Source organism: Misgurnus anguillicaudatus, chromosome 22, assembly GCF_027580225.2.
Source record: "Misgurnus anguillicaudatus chromosome 22, ASM2758022v2, whole genome shotgun sequence".
NCBI lineage: Eukaryota > Metazoa > Chordata > Actinopteri > Cypriniformes > Cobitidae > Misgurnus > Misgurnus anguillicaudatus.
Window position 1 is genome coordinate 40,064,082 of NC_073358.2, and position 18,304 is coordinate 40,082,385.

General features: G+C 37.8%; 1 protein-coding gene across 1 annotated transcript in view; it reads right to left on the bottom strand.

The window, feature by feature from the left end:
* The window catches only part of msna (moesin a), a 29,366-nt gene extending 11,222 nt beyond the window's left edge, over nt 1–18,144 (bottom strand). The window contains exons 1-4 of the mRNA XM_073860952.1: nt 17,760–18,144; nt 5,878–5,961; nt 2,192–2,287; nt 1,389–1,514 (exon numbers count right to left, since the gene is read on the bottom strand). Of these exons, the coding sequence (XP_073717053.1) occupies nt 1,389–1,514; nt 2,192–2,287; nt 5,878–5,961; nt 17,760–17,771 (318 nt within the window). The 5' untranslated portion in view covers nt 17,772–18,144. The remainder of the gene's footprint in view (nt 1–1,388; nt 1,515–2,191; nt 2,288–5,877; nt 5,962–17,759) is intronic.
* Nucleotides 18,145–18,304: the final 160 nt, after the last annotated feature.

Genomic DNA, 18,304 nt, shown 5'->3' on the forward strand with positions numbered 1-18,304 from the left:
CCCCAGCCGTTCCCACACAGGCGTGTACGCATAGTGTGCATAATGTGACTACGTTTAGTTTACTACGGTACATAATTTTTTTTATCGAATTAATTAAACTAAAAACAGTAACTTGCATTATTGTGTACATTGTGTACATTTTAAAAGTAATGCGTAAGATTACTCGTTACTTCTGATAACTTATATTACGTAATGCGTTACCCCTAACACTGGACGTCGGCATAAGCTGTGCAGACCGACGTATGACAACGGTACAATGCATGATTAAAAAGCTTCCTGTACGCACTCATGCCGCTGCAAACCCCGCAGATCCGCGCAACGCTGTGAAGCCACACCTCATATCGAGGCACTATGGTTTTAAAAGGATGCAGTAATTTTTGGATTCACTTCGCAGGTGTATTCAAAAATACAGTCAAGTGCAAAACGTACAGCGCCGTCACAAGTTTTCTTATATAAATAATCAAATGTCAAAAGATACCAGAGAGCCATACGAGCATTACATCTTGACTGAGAAACAGATGAGAGGACAACACGACACAGCTAATGGCTAAAAATGATAACAAAAGATTTAAAGCTGCTTAATGTTATAAGGCGTGTGCTTTGACTGGACATGTTAAAAGCGCGCAGTTATGGTGCACATACACAACAAGAGTTAAACTGTTTAAGTCTTGCATTTGTGCAGATAGATCATGCATGTTGTATAATACGTTTATGTTGTATCAAGGCTTAATATTATGTAGAGTCAGTGTGTCATATAAAGAGCGCTTCAGTTTGTGTTTATTAACCCTTTAGTTTCACTTCATCACGCAGCTTTTCCTGTCAGAGGTTTCTGTTAAAAAACATTTAATTCATTAATAATCTAGTATTTTGTTCATTTTTCTGTCATAATTTCTTTAAAATTAAGTTTAATATGAGTTTTTTTATATAAAAATATTTTATTTTCACGCCCCCTTTGATTGGCCTGCCCACAGTTAATGGAGTACTCTTTTTCGGACCTATGGATTAATCGAAGTTAGTGATAGTAATATATTACTGTCTTTTACTCACCTTTATTGAAAATACTTAGCTGTATCTTTCCCTTTTTAATGTCATCCCAGCTTCAATAGCTTTTATTGTTATTTTTAAACAAAACAAAGATAATTTTTTTCTTTGTTTAAACTTCGGACTAAATTTGGATTTACTTTATTGAAACCCAGTCGCTAACCTCCAACAGTCATAAAAAACCTGTTAGCAGTCTTTAATCTACAAAAAAAGTACAATTTAGTATGTTTTTAAGCCGTCCAGTTTAGGGGGAAAATTCCTGTGTCTCCGTAACCCATGTTTATAGCATAATCAACATTTTATTATACACTATTCATGTGCCTGTAAACCACATATACCAACCCACACACCTGAAGGAAGAAAAGTCTTTGAGTGGCCTCTTGAATCAGCTCCTCTGAAACATCTTCGGGATAAAACTTTGCCCGGAACTTAAACAGCAGAGGACTTTCCTTACGAACATCCTGAGCTGTAACCTAGGCAACAAGAAAATGAAACAGATTTGGTCACCAGGGTTTCACAAAGCCATTCATTTCACCTGCCTACCATCTTCCATCATCTACAGTATAAATAAACAGATCTTTCATCCATACTCTCCATTAGGTTTACACTCTCTAAAAGGAATAGTCTACCCTTTTGCCATATTAAACTATGTTATTACCTCAACCTAGACGAATTAATACATACCTTAATACATCTTTTTTCAATGCGTGCACTGTACAGCGCGTTGTGAATGCGTTAGCATTTAGCTTAGCCCCATTCATTCCTATGGTACCAAAAAAAGTTTTATTTTGTGGCACCATACTTACTGGTATAAACTCCTCATGTAACAGTCTTTAAATAGGAAAAACACGGAAGTGTTTGGTGGCTTCCCTGTTTGGTACCATAGGAATGAATGGGTCTAGGCTAAATGCTAACACATTTGCGACGCGCTGTACAGTGCACGCATTTAAAAAAGATAGATATGTATTAATTTGTCTAAGTTGAGGTAATAACATAGTTTAATATGGCGAAGGGGTAGACTATTCCTTTAAGACAGAGATATTTGGTTTAATCAATGTTATGCTTGTTTCTAATTCTAATTCTAATTGGAGTTTACTTAAAGACCTACAAAAGTATTAATAGGCATTCACTTGCTGATATACATACATACCTTCTTGTTGAGTTTAAGCCAAGTGGAAAAGCCTTTGGTGTCCTGGTACTGCAGCCCAAAGAACCAAACCTCCCTCAAACCGATGGTTTTCACAACCTATAAACACACGCATTACACCATCATGAAATTAGCACATCTTTAAACAATATGAGCACTTTAAAAAAACAAAAGCACACCCATAGAAGACTCATACAAGATTTTATAAGTTTGTATGATGCTGAAAGAAACTTGCAATCTGGAAAAGCAGCACAGCCCATTATGAATATCTATGATGATCCGGACTGGTTTGGCGCTGGTCCTGCTGGTGGATGAGTATGGCTTTCCGCTAACAATAAAATAGTCAATGATTTTCACTTTTGTGTGTGGTTGTAATGAAGTTTTCTTAAATGTTGAGCAAATCTGACGTTCTTGTAAATTATCATTTTTTATTAGGCTCTTATGTGTAGGTTCAATAATTTCACCTGAATGACAATGAAAATGTTAATAGTCAATAATTAAAATGCCTGCAGTGTGCAGTGTGTAAATTCTAGCAGCATTTAGTGGTGAGGTTGGGAATTGCAACCAATGCCTCAGTCCACGGCTCACTCCTCGCTTTTGAAAAGCATAGAGAAGCTACGGTAGCCGCCACAGGACAAACATGTCACAGTCGGAGACAACTTAGTAAAAAAAGTTTGTCTGCTAAAAATAGTGACTTCCATGTAAGGGGACCTTCTGTGTATGTAGATAAAAACGTCTCATTCTAAGGTAATAAAAACATAACGGTTCATTATGAAAGGTCTTTATACACCACTGATATTATAGATATGTATACTGTATGTCATTTCTATCAAGAGATCCTCCTAAAAGTTACACACTGCACCTTTAACTTTCACAAATGTCCACTTTAAGTCATTTCATTGTTATTTCACCAATTTGACTAGCTTTTGCTGCAAAAACCCTCTAAGTACACGCAAAATTCTCCAATTCTAAAAAGTTTGGTCAATATCCTAATATTCGATAAGAGCATTCGGTCAATATCATTATCTAATTTATGACATCTCAAATGCGACTTTTGCATCTGAGCTCCTCATGTTGAATAAGGCTTGAAACATATTCATATTCGGTTTTTTCCCTCTCTACCCAACCCATTATTGGCGATTTAGCTTCATAGCAGAATCATTCAAGAGGGTGTGTGTGTGTTTGTGCATTTGAGATGTTAAAAATAAGAGTTGTTTTGATACCCTAACTTGCAACTGGACCAACTAGACAGTGGTGTGCCTTAATATTAGGCAAGGCAGTTTGACAGAGGAAGTAAGAGAATGATAAGCAATTGAAAAGAAAAAAAGTGACAGATAACGGGGAGGAGAGGGGAACAGCTGTGTTCATATATGATTTGTTAACAGAAACTGACACAAACTATATTTTATTAAAGGGACAGTACACCATTTACATCATTATTTACCCTCATGACATGGTAAATTCATATATTGATTTTATTTGATTTTCAATAGACATTTTCAAAGAATTGTTATATAGCTTCACATCTTAAAACGTATTTGTTAAAGCAACACTGTGTAGTTTTTTTACCTTTAAATAATGTCTCTAAAATTATTTCAGTGATAGAACAACTTTTAACTGGACAAATTGTACTGTTGCTGCAACCTGAGCAGCCTCCTAGCTGCTACAAGCACACTCTGAAAGTCGAGGTGGAGGGTAGGAAACACAGCCACCGCCCCTCCCCCTGCCTGCAGAAGAGTGTCTGATACCAGGCACTGTTGCGCTTTTCAACCACATGGGGGAGCTGTAAGTCATTTTTACATGGAAACTACATAGTGTTGCTTTAAGTATGGCTTTTTGCCTGGGTTTTGAAGACATGATTGTGTGGACGGTGTGCAATATAACATGCTCATGTTTGGTTTGTAAAAAAAGCTCTATTTTTCACACAATGTACTTATCTCTATATCACTGTTTCACTTTCCTAAAAACTAGGCTGATGTCTTACTTGTTCTAGGAAGTCCCTCCTTGAGAAATACGTCACAAGTTCTGATTGTGTTATTTGTTTAAGTGTGTTGTGATTCGACAGCAGCTTAGCCAGAGCCATTTGAGTTTAGCTGGCAACTGACCTATTCCTATGCATACCTGCAAACTCAGAAGGGCTGAAAAAGGTGACACATTGTATACGCGCCCGCAACGTCAATGTTTAAACCCTTTATGAGCAGCAAGAATGGCTTATATTTTCAAAAACCTGCAGCAATCGGACAAGCAAAAGTGCCTCAAAACTATGAGCAAAACTAACGTCAGTGTGCATTAAAGTTTCGCCACAGAATTTATCCTCCTTAAACGGCCTCTGGTGGGTAGCGGTAGCATGAAAAGTTTAATTTATCTGCGGGAAAAGCTGATGCAGCCACAGCCTTTTTAGAGAAGCTGCTGGCAACGCCAAAGACCCACCCTTCACGTAACCCCATTTGTTCAGGTCCCATCCATTGACCAATCGGCTATCCTAACCTTAACCACGCTGTGATGTCCTTGCGTGATAACCAAAGAGCTTTTATTGTTTTTGTGAAGCAGACCGCAGTAGGTTTTTGAAAACTCCCGTTTATGGGAAGTTGAGACCCCCCCCACAAAAAAAAAAAAAATCTTCGGATCTACATGATTCACTGTGGATGACCTTTTTCAATTGAACACGTGCGATTTTCGCCGAAAAGCGACTAGTTTGCAGGTATGCTATGGGTGGAGGTTTGTCAAAAACTCTTATATTGATGCCATTTTTCTGGGAAGCAGAGTCCAAATCAGCCGTTTTCCATAGTTTTGGAAAGGGGAATTCTATTAAAGAAAATTATATCGCTTGGCATTGAACTTTGAGCTTTATCATTTTGCAGGTATTATTTATACTCTAACAGCAAAACTAAACACTAACTTAAGTTTGAAAAATGGGATCAGGAAAAAATGGGACCTTTAACCAGTGACTAACTGCTTAAGTGATTTGGTGTATCCTGTACTTCCTGTATATCATATATTGCAATTAAGTTATTTAAAACACATGTGTTGCTTTGAAAGTGCTACATAAATAAAGTTACATTTTATTTTAATTTATTTTCTTTTTCTTTTTTTTATTCAATTGTGACATTTACTGTCATTGTACAGCAAGAGTTGCATATTTTTTATCATCACATTACTTCAGTGTCTGTAGCATACATGTGCAAATTTCTAAATGTTTTGGTGAACTACTGTTAAAAAAAGACCCATTCTGAAGCACCATAACTGATCTTAAAAGCTCAGAATAAACTGAAGTCGAACTGATGAAAATATTGGACTCAGCAACCTACACAACTGCCTGAAGCATGCCCTGTGTGTTTGCATGAGAAAGTAAAGGTTGCTCAAAAGGAATAAAGCTTTTTTTCTTTCTTTTTTAAAAGTCTTTAAAAAAAGAAAAAAGCGTGTCTTCCTTAACACAATGAGTAAAAGCAAGGACGACAGGACTATAAAGGGACTACAGCCTGAGGATGAAACTGTAAGAGACAAAAAGAGAAAGTAAAAGAGAGCGGAGGGGGATTTCCCCTTGAAATTAGACTTGCCGTACACAACAAACACCAAACACACACACACACACACACAAAAAGCTTTTCTGAGAGTCAGCATTAAAAAAAGTGAAGGAAAGCAAAAAGAAAATGTTATAAAATTGTAGCAAAAGCAAAGGGTACACACACCTGATCAAATAACTGTTTCCCAGTGGTGCTGGGCTGGATGGCAAACTCCAACTCCGCATCCATCGTAGTCACGCGAACGCTGATCTGTAAAAAATTTTTAAATATATTATAACCCACAAGTATAACACGTGGAAGAATAAGAATCTAATTTAAAACCAGAAATAAGGTGGAAGTTTTTGCAACATGTTAAACAAAGTAACACATTTTAGCGCTCTTTCGGGGTCCCTAATCAAATAAGCAACTATGTAAAATTAAACAACACGCAGGTCAGAATTATTTATTCTCAAGATATTCTCAAAATGATGGTGAGATAACATGCCATCTCAGTTACATGTTGTCATTAAGGCAAGGCAAAATAACGAAATTAAAGGACACACACACACTTCATAATTCATGCATGATCGATATGTTTGTGTATTTATTAGGGGTGTGACGAGATCTCGTGCGATCTCGTGAGATTTCTTGTGGAGGCGAAATGCTGGCCGTTTCACAAATAAAAGACTGCATCCTACGAAGTTCGCATTTTTTAACTGCATTTACTTCATAAAGACTGACTTAGAGACTATTGACAATTATAAAGTTTACTAATTATTTAGTTAATCGCAAAATTTTGTAATATGCTCACGACTTGCGAACGTAATGCTCAGTTAATGATCTGAAATAAACCTTGATGACGTATGCAGCCTGCATATGCGACCTCCGGAGGATGGTCTGTTTGACACTTTTACAGTGCATGCAATATATTTGTCTTTTACTGCGTTTGCTTTTTTGTTGGGATTTCCAATAATGTTTGTTTGGGAACTCGTGTGAAGTCTGAGACGCGTTTTGTTTGTCTGTTGATCAGTGTTAGATGGGTCTCAGCAGATTAAAACCCTCACTCAGAGTTTACATGATTTAATGTCTGCATGTTCTTGCTCAAATGACAGTAGCTGTATCATTTCTAGTGTAAAGAAATGGTTAATATTAAATATTTAAATGGATTTAAACATTGTTTGGCTAAAAATAAGCATTTCTCTCCTTCTAAAGTGAAAGTGAAGATAGAGTCCGCGAGACGAGTCCACTATCGCCCCCTGCAGGCATTTGCTATAATACATACATAATGCTTTTCATTTATAGGCCACAAATGTAATGTGTTTGTTAATGTTGTTTAATGTAACTTGGAATTAATACTTTATTTGAACCAATTATTATTGCATCTTCGTTATTATGTAATTTTAAAGGCTACTCCTCACTTAGGTCTATTTTTATTACCCAAAAATAACAAATTACTTCATTATAAGTTAGAAAAATAATTGTTAGGGCCAGTCCTTGATTAGTTAAAACATTTAAAAATAACATGATTTCAGTTTCTTATTCATTTATTTAATCATTGAGGATTTTTAAAAAAGTGTAAACCCCGTATTTCCACCAACTGCGGAGCGGCTGCAGATCGGCTCCGCACTCCGCCGTCCGCCAATACCCACCAGTTCCGTATTTGTTGCAGAGCGGCTGCGTGCTGAAGTGAAGAGGACCCATGAGGTCTCGCAAATTCAGGTGATGATCGCGCGATATCTAGTTCTGTCTCCGGCCCATTATGACGTTAAATTATGATGTTTTGCTGGACCAACCCAGATCACAACACGAGATCTTGCGAATTCAGGTATGATTACGCGATATAGTCATTGGCTCCGCCCTGAGGAGCTGTCCGGCATACGTCAAAAATAGAAGCTCTGAGCGTATTTGTTCCGGAGGGCTGCGGATGGCCGGAGCTGTGACGGATTCGGAACGCAGTCAGTGGAAATACACACATTGACTTGAATGGAAACCGATTGACTCCGCCGCCATTCCGCAGCCGTTTCGCAGTCAGTGGAAATCCGGGGTAAAAATATTGTTCTCGTCTCGTTCTCGTGAAACGCAATCTTGTGTCTCCTCTCGTGAATAGAGTGTCCTCGTCACACCCCTAGTATTTATGGGTTTTATTCATAGCTGGATTATATCGGGTCTAGATGGTGAAATAAGGGTATAATATTCTAGGAAAATTGTAATCTCATTGGTTCATTGGTAAACTTGCATGTCTCTTAATTAGTTGTCATATGAATTTCGTCATGTGACGCGCAAGAAGTATGACTGTATTTTAAAAGAAAATCATCATTCATTCATGTGTGTTCAGCTAAAGGAAGTCACATACATCTATGGTTTGTGGGTAAGCAAATCATAAAAAAATGTATTTGTGTGAACTGTTCATTTAACAAGACTGAGTGTGCAATGGAAACAGCTAAATTTAGTTGTTGCGATAGATAGCTTAGCACCTTCAACTATCAGGATCATAACAGAGATCACAATACAAGAGTCATTGTGTGTATGTGTGTGCGTTTAATTGTGCATGAGCATTCCCATTGATACGCACAATGTCTCTGTGTCGATCTGAGCTCTTAAGCGTGGCTTGCTATTTTAACATGATTGATCACACTCTGGAAGTCTGGATAAGATAAAAACAATAGAAGGAAACAGCAAGCGGGAAGAATGGAAAAGATCCCACTTCTCTCTTTTCCAATCATATCCCTGCCTGAAAATCCACAGGATACGGATGACTGCACCTCCAGTAACCACAGAGAATCCGTGAGCAATGCCCACTTCCTCTTAGCTGTACAATTACAACCAATCAGAGCACAGTTCATATTAATAACAGATTATTCAGCAGATGATATAACCTGGGTTTTTTTCTTAATCAGCTTCCTATGTTCTGCAATTTTATTTTTGTCATATTTGTTCAATGTCATTATGTATGCAAATTACTTTTAACCATTTACAAGAAACAAGGCATGCATATTTACATATACAGTCAGTGCATATACAATGGCACTGTTCTTTAAAGATACACAATAGCCCCATATAGCAATTATGTTAAAAAAATGACAATTTATAATGTGTAAATTCATAAAGTCACTCACAGGGAAAAAAGTGATTTATGATTAAAAACTGTCATTTTGGGGTGAACTATCCCTTTAAAAGGTCCTTATATGTACCATTTAGGTACAGATATCTACCTTTGTGGTACCAATATGTATGTTTGAGGTAGTAATATGCACCCTGGAACCACAGTGACAGCTTTGTACCGTTGTTGAGAGTGTAATAAAACAAACCCATGTGCGCTCGAGATAAACAACTCAGTTTAGGCCTGTACTTCCACCCTCAGCTGTACCCATAATGCTCTGCTTTAACTAGCAGCTGTGAAGTAGATCACCGCCATGTGCTCAGACGTTTTACAGTTTAATCTGTTTGCATATATTCAAACTTGGCTCCTGAAGAACCTCACACCAAGTTGTCATATGGCTTCAGAGGTCTTTACGATGCTTGAGCTTTCAGGGTAAGTAAAAGTGCAGATGTATCACTCTGCTAAACGCTTTTAACTACATCTACTTACTTCACTTACATAAGTAGTGTCCCAAATTAAAAATCGATCTACCTTAAAACCACCCTACTGCCTTGTGCCAGCACATCACCTCATATCTGCCTTGATTCCTCCACATTCACACATATAAGAATGTGAGATGTTTAAAAATTTAGCGATGTGATTAATGATATTCAAATAGCTATCGAAAACCCGTGTGTGTGTGTTCACGGTTGGTAACTCTTATGCACTCTGGGCATGACTTTAACATAGGGGTGATTCATTTAGTTATAGTCTTTCTTCGTTGGATGAGTGTGTGCAAGCCCTAGATCTGCTGTTTCAGAAGCTTACATCAGCCAGTTGGAACAGAAAGAGAACAAGCCGAACTTTCTCAACTGTACCGTTTTACTGCACTTTCTTTTTCCACTCCGAGTCTGGAAGAGTTCATTTCATGTGCGAAAGTGCCAATATAATACACCCCTTTCTCTCTCTGTAATGGCAAGTTTGGGTGGAAGTGTGGAACAGTATCGGTAGGTTAATGGACTCTCTTGACTCCTGGATGTTTCACAGGGTAAAAATAGTTCATGGCTTCATGAAACAGGAACCAAGAATTTGTAATTCTGCCTGGTCAGGGTGTGTGTGATATGGGTGTGGTCTTCGCAGTGGACCCGCCATTCTAGAGTTTCTCTGCCGCTATTCTTAGAACAATCGCCCTGGCTTTACTCAGACGCACTTACATGTTCACACACACACCCAGAACAATGACACTTACACAATGACACATACAACCAGTAAAGAATAGGCTAAAGATAGTATTTATACTTTTTTCTATTAAATGCTGTCCTTATAATGTATACATATTGTGTAAAAACGGTTATTTCTACATAAATCAATAACTCGAGGATGAATGCTGGATTTAACGGTATGAGTCAGAATTACCGTAATTATGTGATTCCTACTAGTAACAACTCTTAAAACTCATAATTATAACAAGTCAAACTTCAGCCACTCGATCTTTGTGACATCATGTAAAAACAAACTTCGACCACTTGATCAATCGTTGTGACGCAATGTAAAAAAAGGCAGAATGGCCGCAGTTCATACAATGAACAATAATATTTAGCTTCTCGTTTCTGTTTGGCTTTTATTGTAGCTAGGATGAACTTTAAAGATTTCGCTAAATAATATTAAGAAAAATCCATTTGTTGTTATCCATGTTCCCACAAAAACTAACCAAGTAATTAAACTTGAATGTAGGGCTGCATAACAACTAATCGCAACTAATCGTTTGGAGAATAAAAGTTTTTGTTTATATCATATGTTTGTGTATTTTGTATAATAATTATGTATATATAAATACATACACATGTAGATTTTTTTTTAAGAATAATAAAAATATTTTAAGAAACAAATATGTTCCATTATTGTAATTATATACATAAATATATACCGACACATGTAAATATTTTTTAAATATATACATGCATATGTGTGTGTATTTATATATACATAATTATTATACACAATACACACACATATATGATGTAAACAAAAACTTTTATTCTGAAACGATTAGTTGCGATTAGTTGTTATCAACTCTACTTGTATATGAAGAACTCAGGGTTTCCCGCAGCACTTTTCAGTTCGGGCGGCCCACCTTAGCTGGGAAACCCTACCACCTTAACTAGGTCGTCCAAAAAAGAAAAATTCGCTGCACAAAAGGCCGTCAAGTGCATCTCGGAGAGATTCACACCGCGAGTGGGCACGTGCACATGGCCGAAATGAGAGAAAAGACATGGTCCGTCACTGTCTGGAGGATAACTAGCCTGTTGATAAAACATTTAATTCATTAATAATCTAGTATGTGTTCATTTTTCTGTCATAGTTTCTTCCAAATTGAGTTTAATTTGAGTGTTTTAAATAAAAATATTTTCATCATGACGCGTACGCCCCTTTGATTGCCACGCCCCCGGCCCGCCCACCTGCACAACCCTACCACCTTAACTACCAAATTTTCTGCGGGAAACCCTGGAAGTCATAGTTGGCATTTACATAAATCCCTTTAAGCTTATATCCAATGCGACTTTAAATAAGAGAGCATTCCAAATTTTGCCATCAACAAGGGCCAAAAATAAGTATATTCAAATAAGCAAACTGGAATCTGATTGGTCATGGGACATCAACTTTACATTTTCACCTCTCAAACATGCCACTGACCAAAAAGAACTGCTTTACGTGTCAGTCAGAACGGGGTTCTTTTGCAGTCATTGGCCAATGAAAGCTGCTATTGAGTCCAAACATTTTGCCGTCAGTCTAAAGGTCTGGATTACATGTAGTGCTGCCGCGAATAGTCGACGTAGTCGACGTAATCGACGATGAAAATTTGTCGACGGCAATTTTTTTAGTCGAGGAGTCGCATATTTATTTTTTTCCGTCTCAAACGGCCCACTGTAATTCTGTCTCATGTCTCAAATGACTCAATGTAATTCACCTCCACACCAGTCTGTGCGCTGTGCGCGCCCTGCTGGTTAAATCTGCTACGCTATCATCTTTCTTCCCTCTCCCCCTGCCTTCACTGCTTTAATTTTGAAAAATTGGCGGTGGCAGGTGAGTCTATGGAATTATAAGTCGGAAAGCTTCCGAAGTATGAAAGTATTTTAAGCCAAGTTGTGATAAAAGAGTGGTCTGTTACACCGTGCCAAACGTCGCAGGCTTATCACGGGAGCACAACGACAATGCACGAGCATCTCAAACGAAAACACTCGGGAGTTATTGACGATACACCCACAGAGAATAGGACAACGTAAGTAACTGTTATATGATTATTAATGAAACGGCGAGCTAGTCAGTACTGTTTTATTAACTCTTTTGAGAAGTACAACTCTGTCTTTGGATGTTAAAGGCTATCAGTGTTTGCTCATGATTCCGCCACGGAATCAACACTGGACGCAACAAATAGATTTTTCATGATTCCCATTTACATTTTTATTTTACTATTTTAAACGGCTCAATTCATTGTTGCGAGTGTTCAGCGCGTCTCTCTCTCTCTCTCTCTCTCTCTCTCTCTCTCTCTCTCTCTCTCTCTCTCTATCACTCATGTTGCTTGCAGCGCCTCGACCGCGCGCGCCTCTCTCTCTCTCTAATTTACGTGACAGTGAAAAGGTGGCAGTGTTTTTAATGTACTTTCTTTTTTGCGTAAACGTCAACATTCACAGATGTCTCTGACAAAGACGACTGATCGAGTTAACATGACTTAAAGAAAGATTAGCAGTAGTGTGAGTCTGTGTGCGAGCTTTCTTTCTCCCCTATGATGCTGTATGCCGTGTTCTGTAGTCTATGTAACAACAACAGTGTATTCTCTTATATTTCTGAATTTGCACCGAATTGTCCTGCGCTATATCACTCGCATTTAAAATCAAGAAATGGCTCAAAAACACAACAACAATTATGAGAAGAGCAACAGCAGTAAAGCTACAATGTAAATGTATGGTGATTTTTGCATATCTAAATCAGGATTTTAGCAGCAGTTAAAGGAACAGCTGGTTGGATAAAAACGAGGTGATGGGTCATGTTTAGTCACTATTTTATAGGCTACAACAGAACAGATAATATGTAAAATAGCATTCAGTTGTGTTAAAATGCAATATAAGATCAAAGAGTAGAAGTGAAACATTTCATATTTCTGTTAAGCATCTACTTTGCACTGGAAGTTTATTATTTATTATTGTTTACATTGTAATTTTTTATTTGGTAACATTTAAGTTATTCATATTGTTTATGACACCGGTGGGTTCAAAATAAAATGGACACAATGAAATAACAAAACACTTGAGTTTTTTTTAATTAGTCGTTTAGAATAGTCGACTATTCGAAAAATTAGTCGAAAGATTAGTCGTTAGAAAATTAGTCGTTAGTGGCAGCACTAGTTACATGAGACTACGATTCGGCAAGCATGCTTTCAACTAATACCTTATTCATTCTGTAAGCAAAACGCACAAAAACCAATTACCAAGCCTACACACCTCCTACTCTCACCCACAAAACTTTCGCACTTGAAACCAGACCATTCCATGAAAACTAATTAGAAACAAACTAATAAGAGCTTATATGGCAAAACTCTCTTATTCTAAGACTCAAAACAATGTAGAGACTACAAACTAACCTCGAAATTCAGGGTTATTTTAAACCTCATTGTCACACAGAATGGCAACCAATTCCTATTGGTCAGAGTTAAACTACGGAAGATACACTTTAACAAATGTTGGGTTGTTTTAACCCATGGCTGGGTCAAAGATGGACAAACCTAACTGTTGGGTTTTACAGTATATTAACCTATGTTGGGTTGTTGTAGCCCAATCATGGGTTGAAACAACCCAGCATAGTTTTTTATAACCCAACTGTAACCCAACATTTTTAGAGTGCATAAAGCTACAGCTAGCAACTGTATATTTACGTTTATTTTACTGGTAACATCAGTTAACCTCAACCACAATCTATTTCTCTATTCATCCTTTGGTTAACTTACTTAGAACATTGACACTATACTTCCCCTTGAAAAAATGACTGTAACAGCAGAATCTGACTGCATTTGTGGCTAATCCTCTAACAATAGCGATCTTCAGAAAAATGATTAACCAAGATATCAGCAACATTCTGTATTGCATTTCTTTCATTGCTGTTAAAAAAACATGTTTTTATGTGTGCAACAGAAACATAGACATGCAAAGTATGCATGACATGCAAGTTCATTGAAACATTACTATTGCATAATCAAAATGGGATTATTGTCATTTCTCCCCTACATTGTAATGAGAAAACAATGTTGTCTCCCAAGAGACTATTATACAAATATTTAACTCTATATACACAGTACATTAAATATAAATTCCAGTGTATATAAGCATATATTATTATTTAGAGAGTAAATAAACTATAAAGCAATATTTATGGTCAGTACAAGCTTTCATTTCGACAAGAATTGTTCAGAAAATCCATCTTGTAGAAAACAAAAGGATTTGCATGAATTACTTGACCAATGCATTCCTTCAGGGCCAAATCTCCCTCCTTGAAATCCTATTTACAGACACAATGCTATACATTCACACAAATGTCTTGGAGAACTTAAAATCCTATAAGTTTTGTCAAAATATACCATGAGCCACAACAACGCAATCAAATGTGAACTTCAAATGCAAATGCAGAACTGGGTTTCTGTTTGCATGAGCTGCGCTTACAAAAACACATTTGAATAGAAGATGCCTTCAGTTGGTTAAATAATCAACAATATCAAAGTTAAACCAAAGGCTTCTGCCATTAAACAGCTATAGCCAATTCTATAACTAATTCTTCAGTAAAATGAAAAAAGAACACACCAGTTCAAGAAAAACACCCTTTTTAAATCTATTCTCATCACTTTATGCACAAACTGGACTCACGAGTTTTGAGGCGAGATGTAGTTCAATTCTGCTGTTTTCCTCCATCAAGATCTGAAGTGTTGAACCAACTCAAGAACTTTCCTTCAAACCCCCTGGAGTTTTACCTTATTAAAGATCTTAATCTTTCCCTGGGTGTATGTGTGTTCATAGTTAATCCATCTACCTCACACATACCAAAGATCTCCAATCTCTCACAATGGTTTGATGTATAACACTACAGCACTGATGTACGTAGCATTATCGTGTTTATGTCAAATAAATATGTCAAATATACATACTAATATACAAATAAAGCCTAGACTCCAAGACCTACACCATTGCACATTTGGGATGTCCAGCAGAGAGCCATGTACTGAACTGTACAGTGTTGTTAGAGATATATGACAAAGACTAAATAATATAAATAAACTCTAAATTAAAAAAAAGATAAAATTATCACAAAAATTACAGTGTCAATGCGACCTTTATAAGTCGCTCACTTTCTCGCCTGCTCATTTCTACTGACCTCAACCTACAGAGGTCACGTAACTCCCACTTGTTACACTGAGAGGAACTGATGACTAGAGATAAATGAACGTGTGTGAGAAAAGGGCGAGTTTGAGAGAGAGCGAGAAAGGAGTGTGTTGAGACTAAAAGAGGCCATTTTAGTACATTAGCTCTGATAAACAGCTGCATTCTGAGCAACCGAAATCTGCAGCCGGAAGAGGGGCCCGAGCTCACTACACAAAGCTGTATGTGTACGTGTGCACGCTGCACTTCTGTGAAACTCCAAATATGGTACTGAGTGGCAGCGTCAAGCCTAGCTGGCCCCGAACAGGAAACGTTCAAACAGGAAGTGATGTAAGCACAGTCGAAGCACAGAAACCGTGAGTAATTATCGGAAAGAGACTTGCAAGTCTTCATTGAGACAAAAAGTTTGCAGTCCAATACGATTCAAGGAACCTCCAAAAGCATTACATCCCTAAGACACATGCAAAGAGCAATATGCGTTTCATCCGTTCCATCTAAAAAGTCTACACTATCTAGTGTGCAGATGCCACCTGGAAGTCAACCACACAACTTTCACTGGCACTCTTCATTGTATAGCATAATGTGCCAAGTGTGATTTTGCACCTCTGACATCATAGTAAGCAAACAAATTTATATCCATTCTAAGTCTGGCCTTGAGCTAAACTTGTCTTTACTCTGCAACATGTGTGGTCTAGTAAAGGTCTTACTGTAGCATTTGAGTCTACCATACAAAAACTAAATGCCATGTGTAAGCTATTGCGTATGTATGCGTGAGTTTAAGCTATTTTGAGAGAAAAACAGTTAACAAGTTATGTTACATTAAAATTACACTTGAACCTTGTTATCAGCACTTAATTCCTAAAATTGCTACTATGTAGAATCAGCCTGTCATGTGTATCATAAGACAGTTGTGTTACATTTCATATCTATGTGTCTCTTACTTAATGATGCTTAACACACCACATACATTGATTAAGTATGAATGTATTTAGGATACTCTAAATAATAATCTTAAAGGGACAGTTCACCCAAAAATGAAAATTCTGTCATCATTTTCTCACTCTCATGTAGTTACAAACCTTTATAAATGTATTTGTTCTGATATACACAAAGGAAGATATTTTGAGGAATGCTTGTAACCAAACGTTCATAAACTCATTCACTTTAATAGTATATTTTTCTACTACGGAAATGAATGGGGCTCATGATCAGTTTTGTTTGGCTGCAAACATTCCTCAAAATATCTTTCTTTGTGTACATCAAAACAAAGAAATGTATGGAGGTTTGTAACAACATGAGAGTGAGAAAATGATGACAGAATTTTCATTTTTGGGTGAACTGTCCCTTTAAGGGATGTGCAAGAACAAAAGTGTTGAACTTATGCAAGTCCCTTACAAAAAACAAACAAAGTTTTATTATTTACAACATGATTTAGTTTAAAGTATGCCATGGTACCTCTTGGTACTCAATGTAGTAGTTGTTGCTTGAAAAATGTTAATACATGACTTCTATAACACTAGTGTGTCTGACACAAACTACAGATTTTGAAAGTATGACAACCTTGAGATAAAACATCAAAAGCGAATTTAAATGGTTTTGTTTAAACACTGGCACGTCACTGATAAAGTTAAGAACGTGACGTGCTACATGTGCCCCACGTGATCAGAAAAGACGTGTCGGTCCATCCTGTTTGTCTGTGGTTTTAAATATAATCTACTTAAAATGATTCATTAATTGCGAGGCGTAACCGAAAAAAGAAAATTCTCGTGCACCAAAAAAATTAGCAGTTGTGTAGCTATTTAAGTGGACACCACGCCTCGGTATGGAAAATTGTAAGATTGCGCCATGAGCTCGTCCGGGTCCTCCCATAGTGACGGCAAACTGGACCCAACGCCTCCGACGAGTCTCATACTTTCCAGTCCCGAATCCGTTATCAGGCCGATCGAAACCGCGCCATTACCGGCAGCACAGAGGCGCTAAAATGAACTGGACGCAGATTATTCACTGCAGCTTGACGGGAGGCCAATCAGATGTGGCGATGGTGGGGGGTTAACATGTTGTCACCGAGTAACGGTTCAACCCATATACAACACAAAACGACATTGCCAAACAAAACTGGCTAACGGGCAATAAATAACTGCTTGTCTTTTTTGATCAAACAATACAAAAACATTTAGCATATTTGTAATGCTATACAGTTACGTACAAAATGCAACATACAGCGATAATATTTAAGTAACTGTCTCTTATATTTGGCAAGCAACAAGTTATTCTTTAGTGAGTTCAGATGAAAGTTCGTTAACGTTACTGTTAATTTAAAGAATTATTGCCCTAAATAGCGCATAGCGTACGGCCTACCGTACACCCGCGGGAATTGGTTGGCAAACATGCCAATTGGTTTCCAGCAAGTGAAAGACCATCCTCGCCCCTTCTGAGCGCCGACGCGTCGCTATCGTCTCCTATTTCACCCCAAATGCGCAGCGTTTAAAAGTATCGTGTAATTTGCTGGTTTTGCTTGCTATACCATAAACTCAAGTCGATTGTTTAGGTAACCTACGGGTACTCACCGTTTTCGGCATTTTGACTGTATTTGTTCTCTTCTCTCGCGGATGTCACAAACTGAGCTGATACAATGAAGTTAACAGACAGACAAACTTTTTCCCATCGGCTGATGTCCACGCTAGAGAGCGAACCACCGTCACAGGCCTTCTGGAAAAAGCTTCTCCTCGGATTTCTCCTAGATTCCGAACAAATTTCACTTTTCTGTGTGTCTTTGTCACTCACAGAAGTACTAGCGGTCCTTGAGTCGATTTCCTGCTAACGGAACTGAGTTTTGAAAACCACACCCAGCCCTGCCGATGGAGGCACAGCAAAGCGCGTTTTGCTAAACTCCGCCCGAACTGCACAGGCCCCGTTATGTGCTGCTTTGTGTCCCACACACACGCAGCTCCACTGCGCGCGCTCTGAGAATGTGAGGAGGGGGTATCCCACACAATTCCAGCAGTGACGTAATTTTCCCCAGTACCACTAGCAGAAATTCCAAGCTTTTCTTGACTTCCCAGAGCGATTGGCTTACGTTGGATACGGGAAACGTTTTACTCGAGGGATGTCC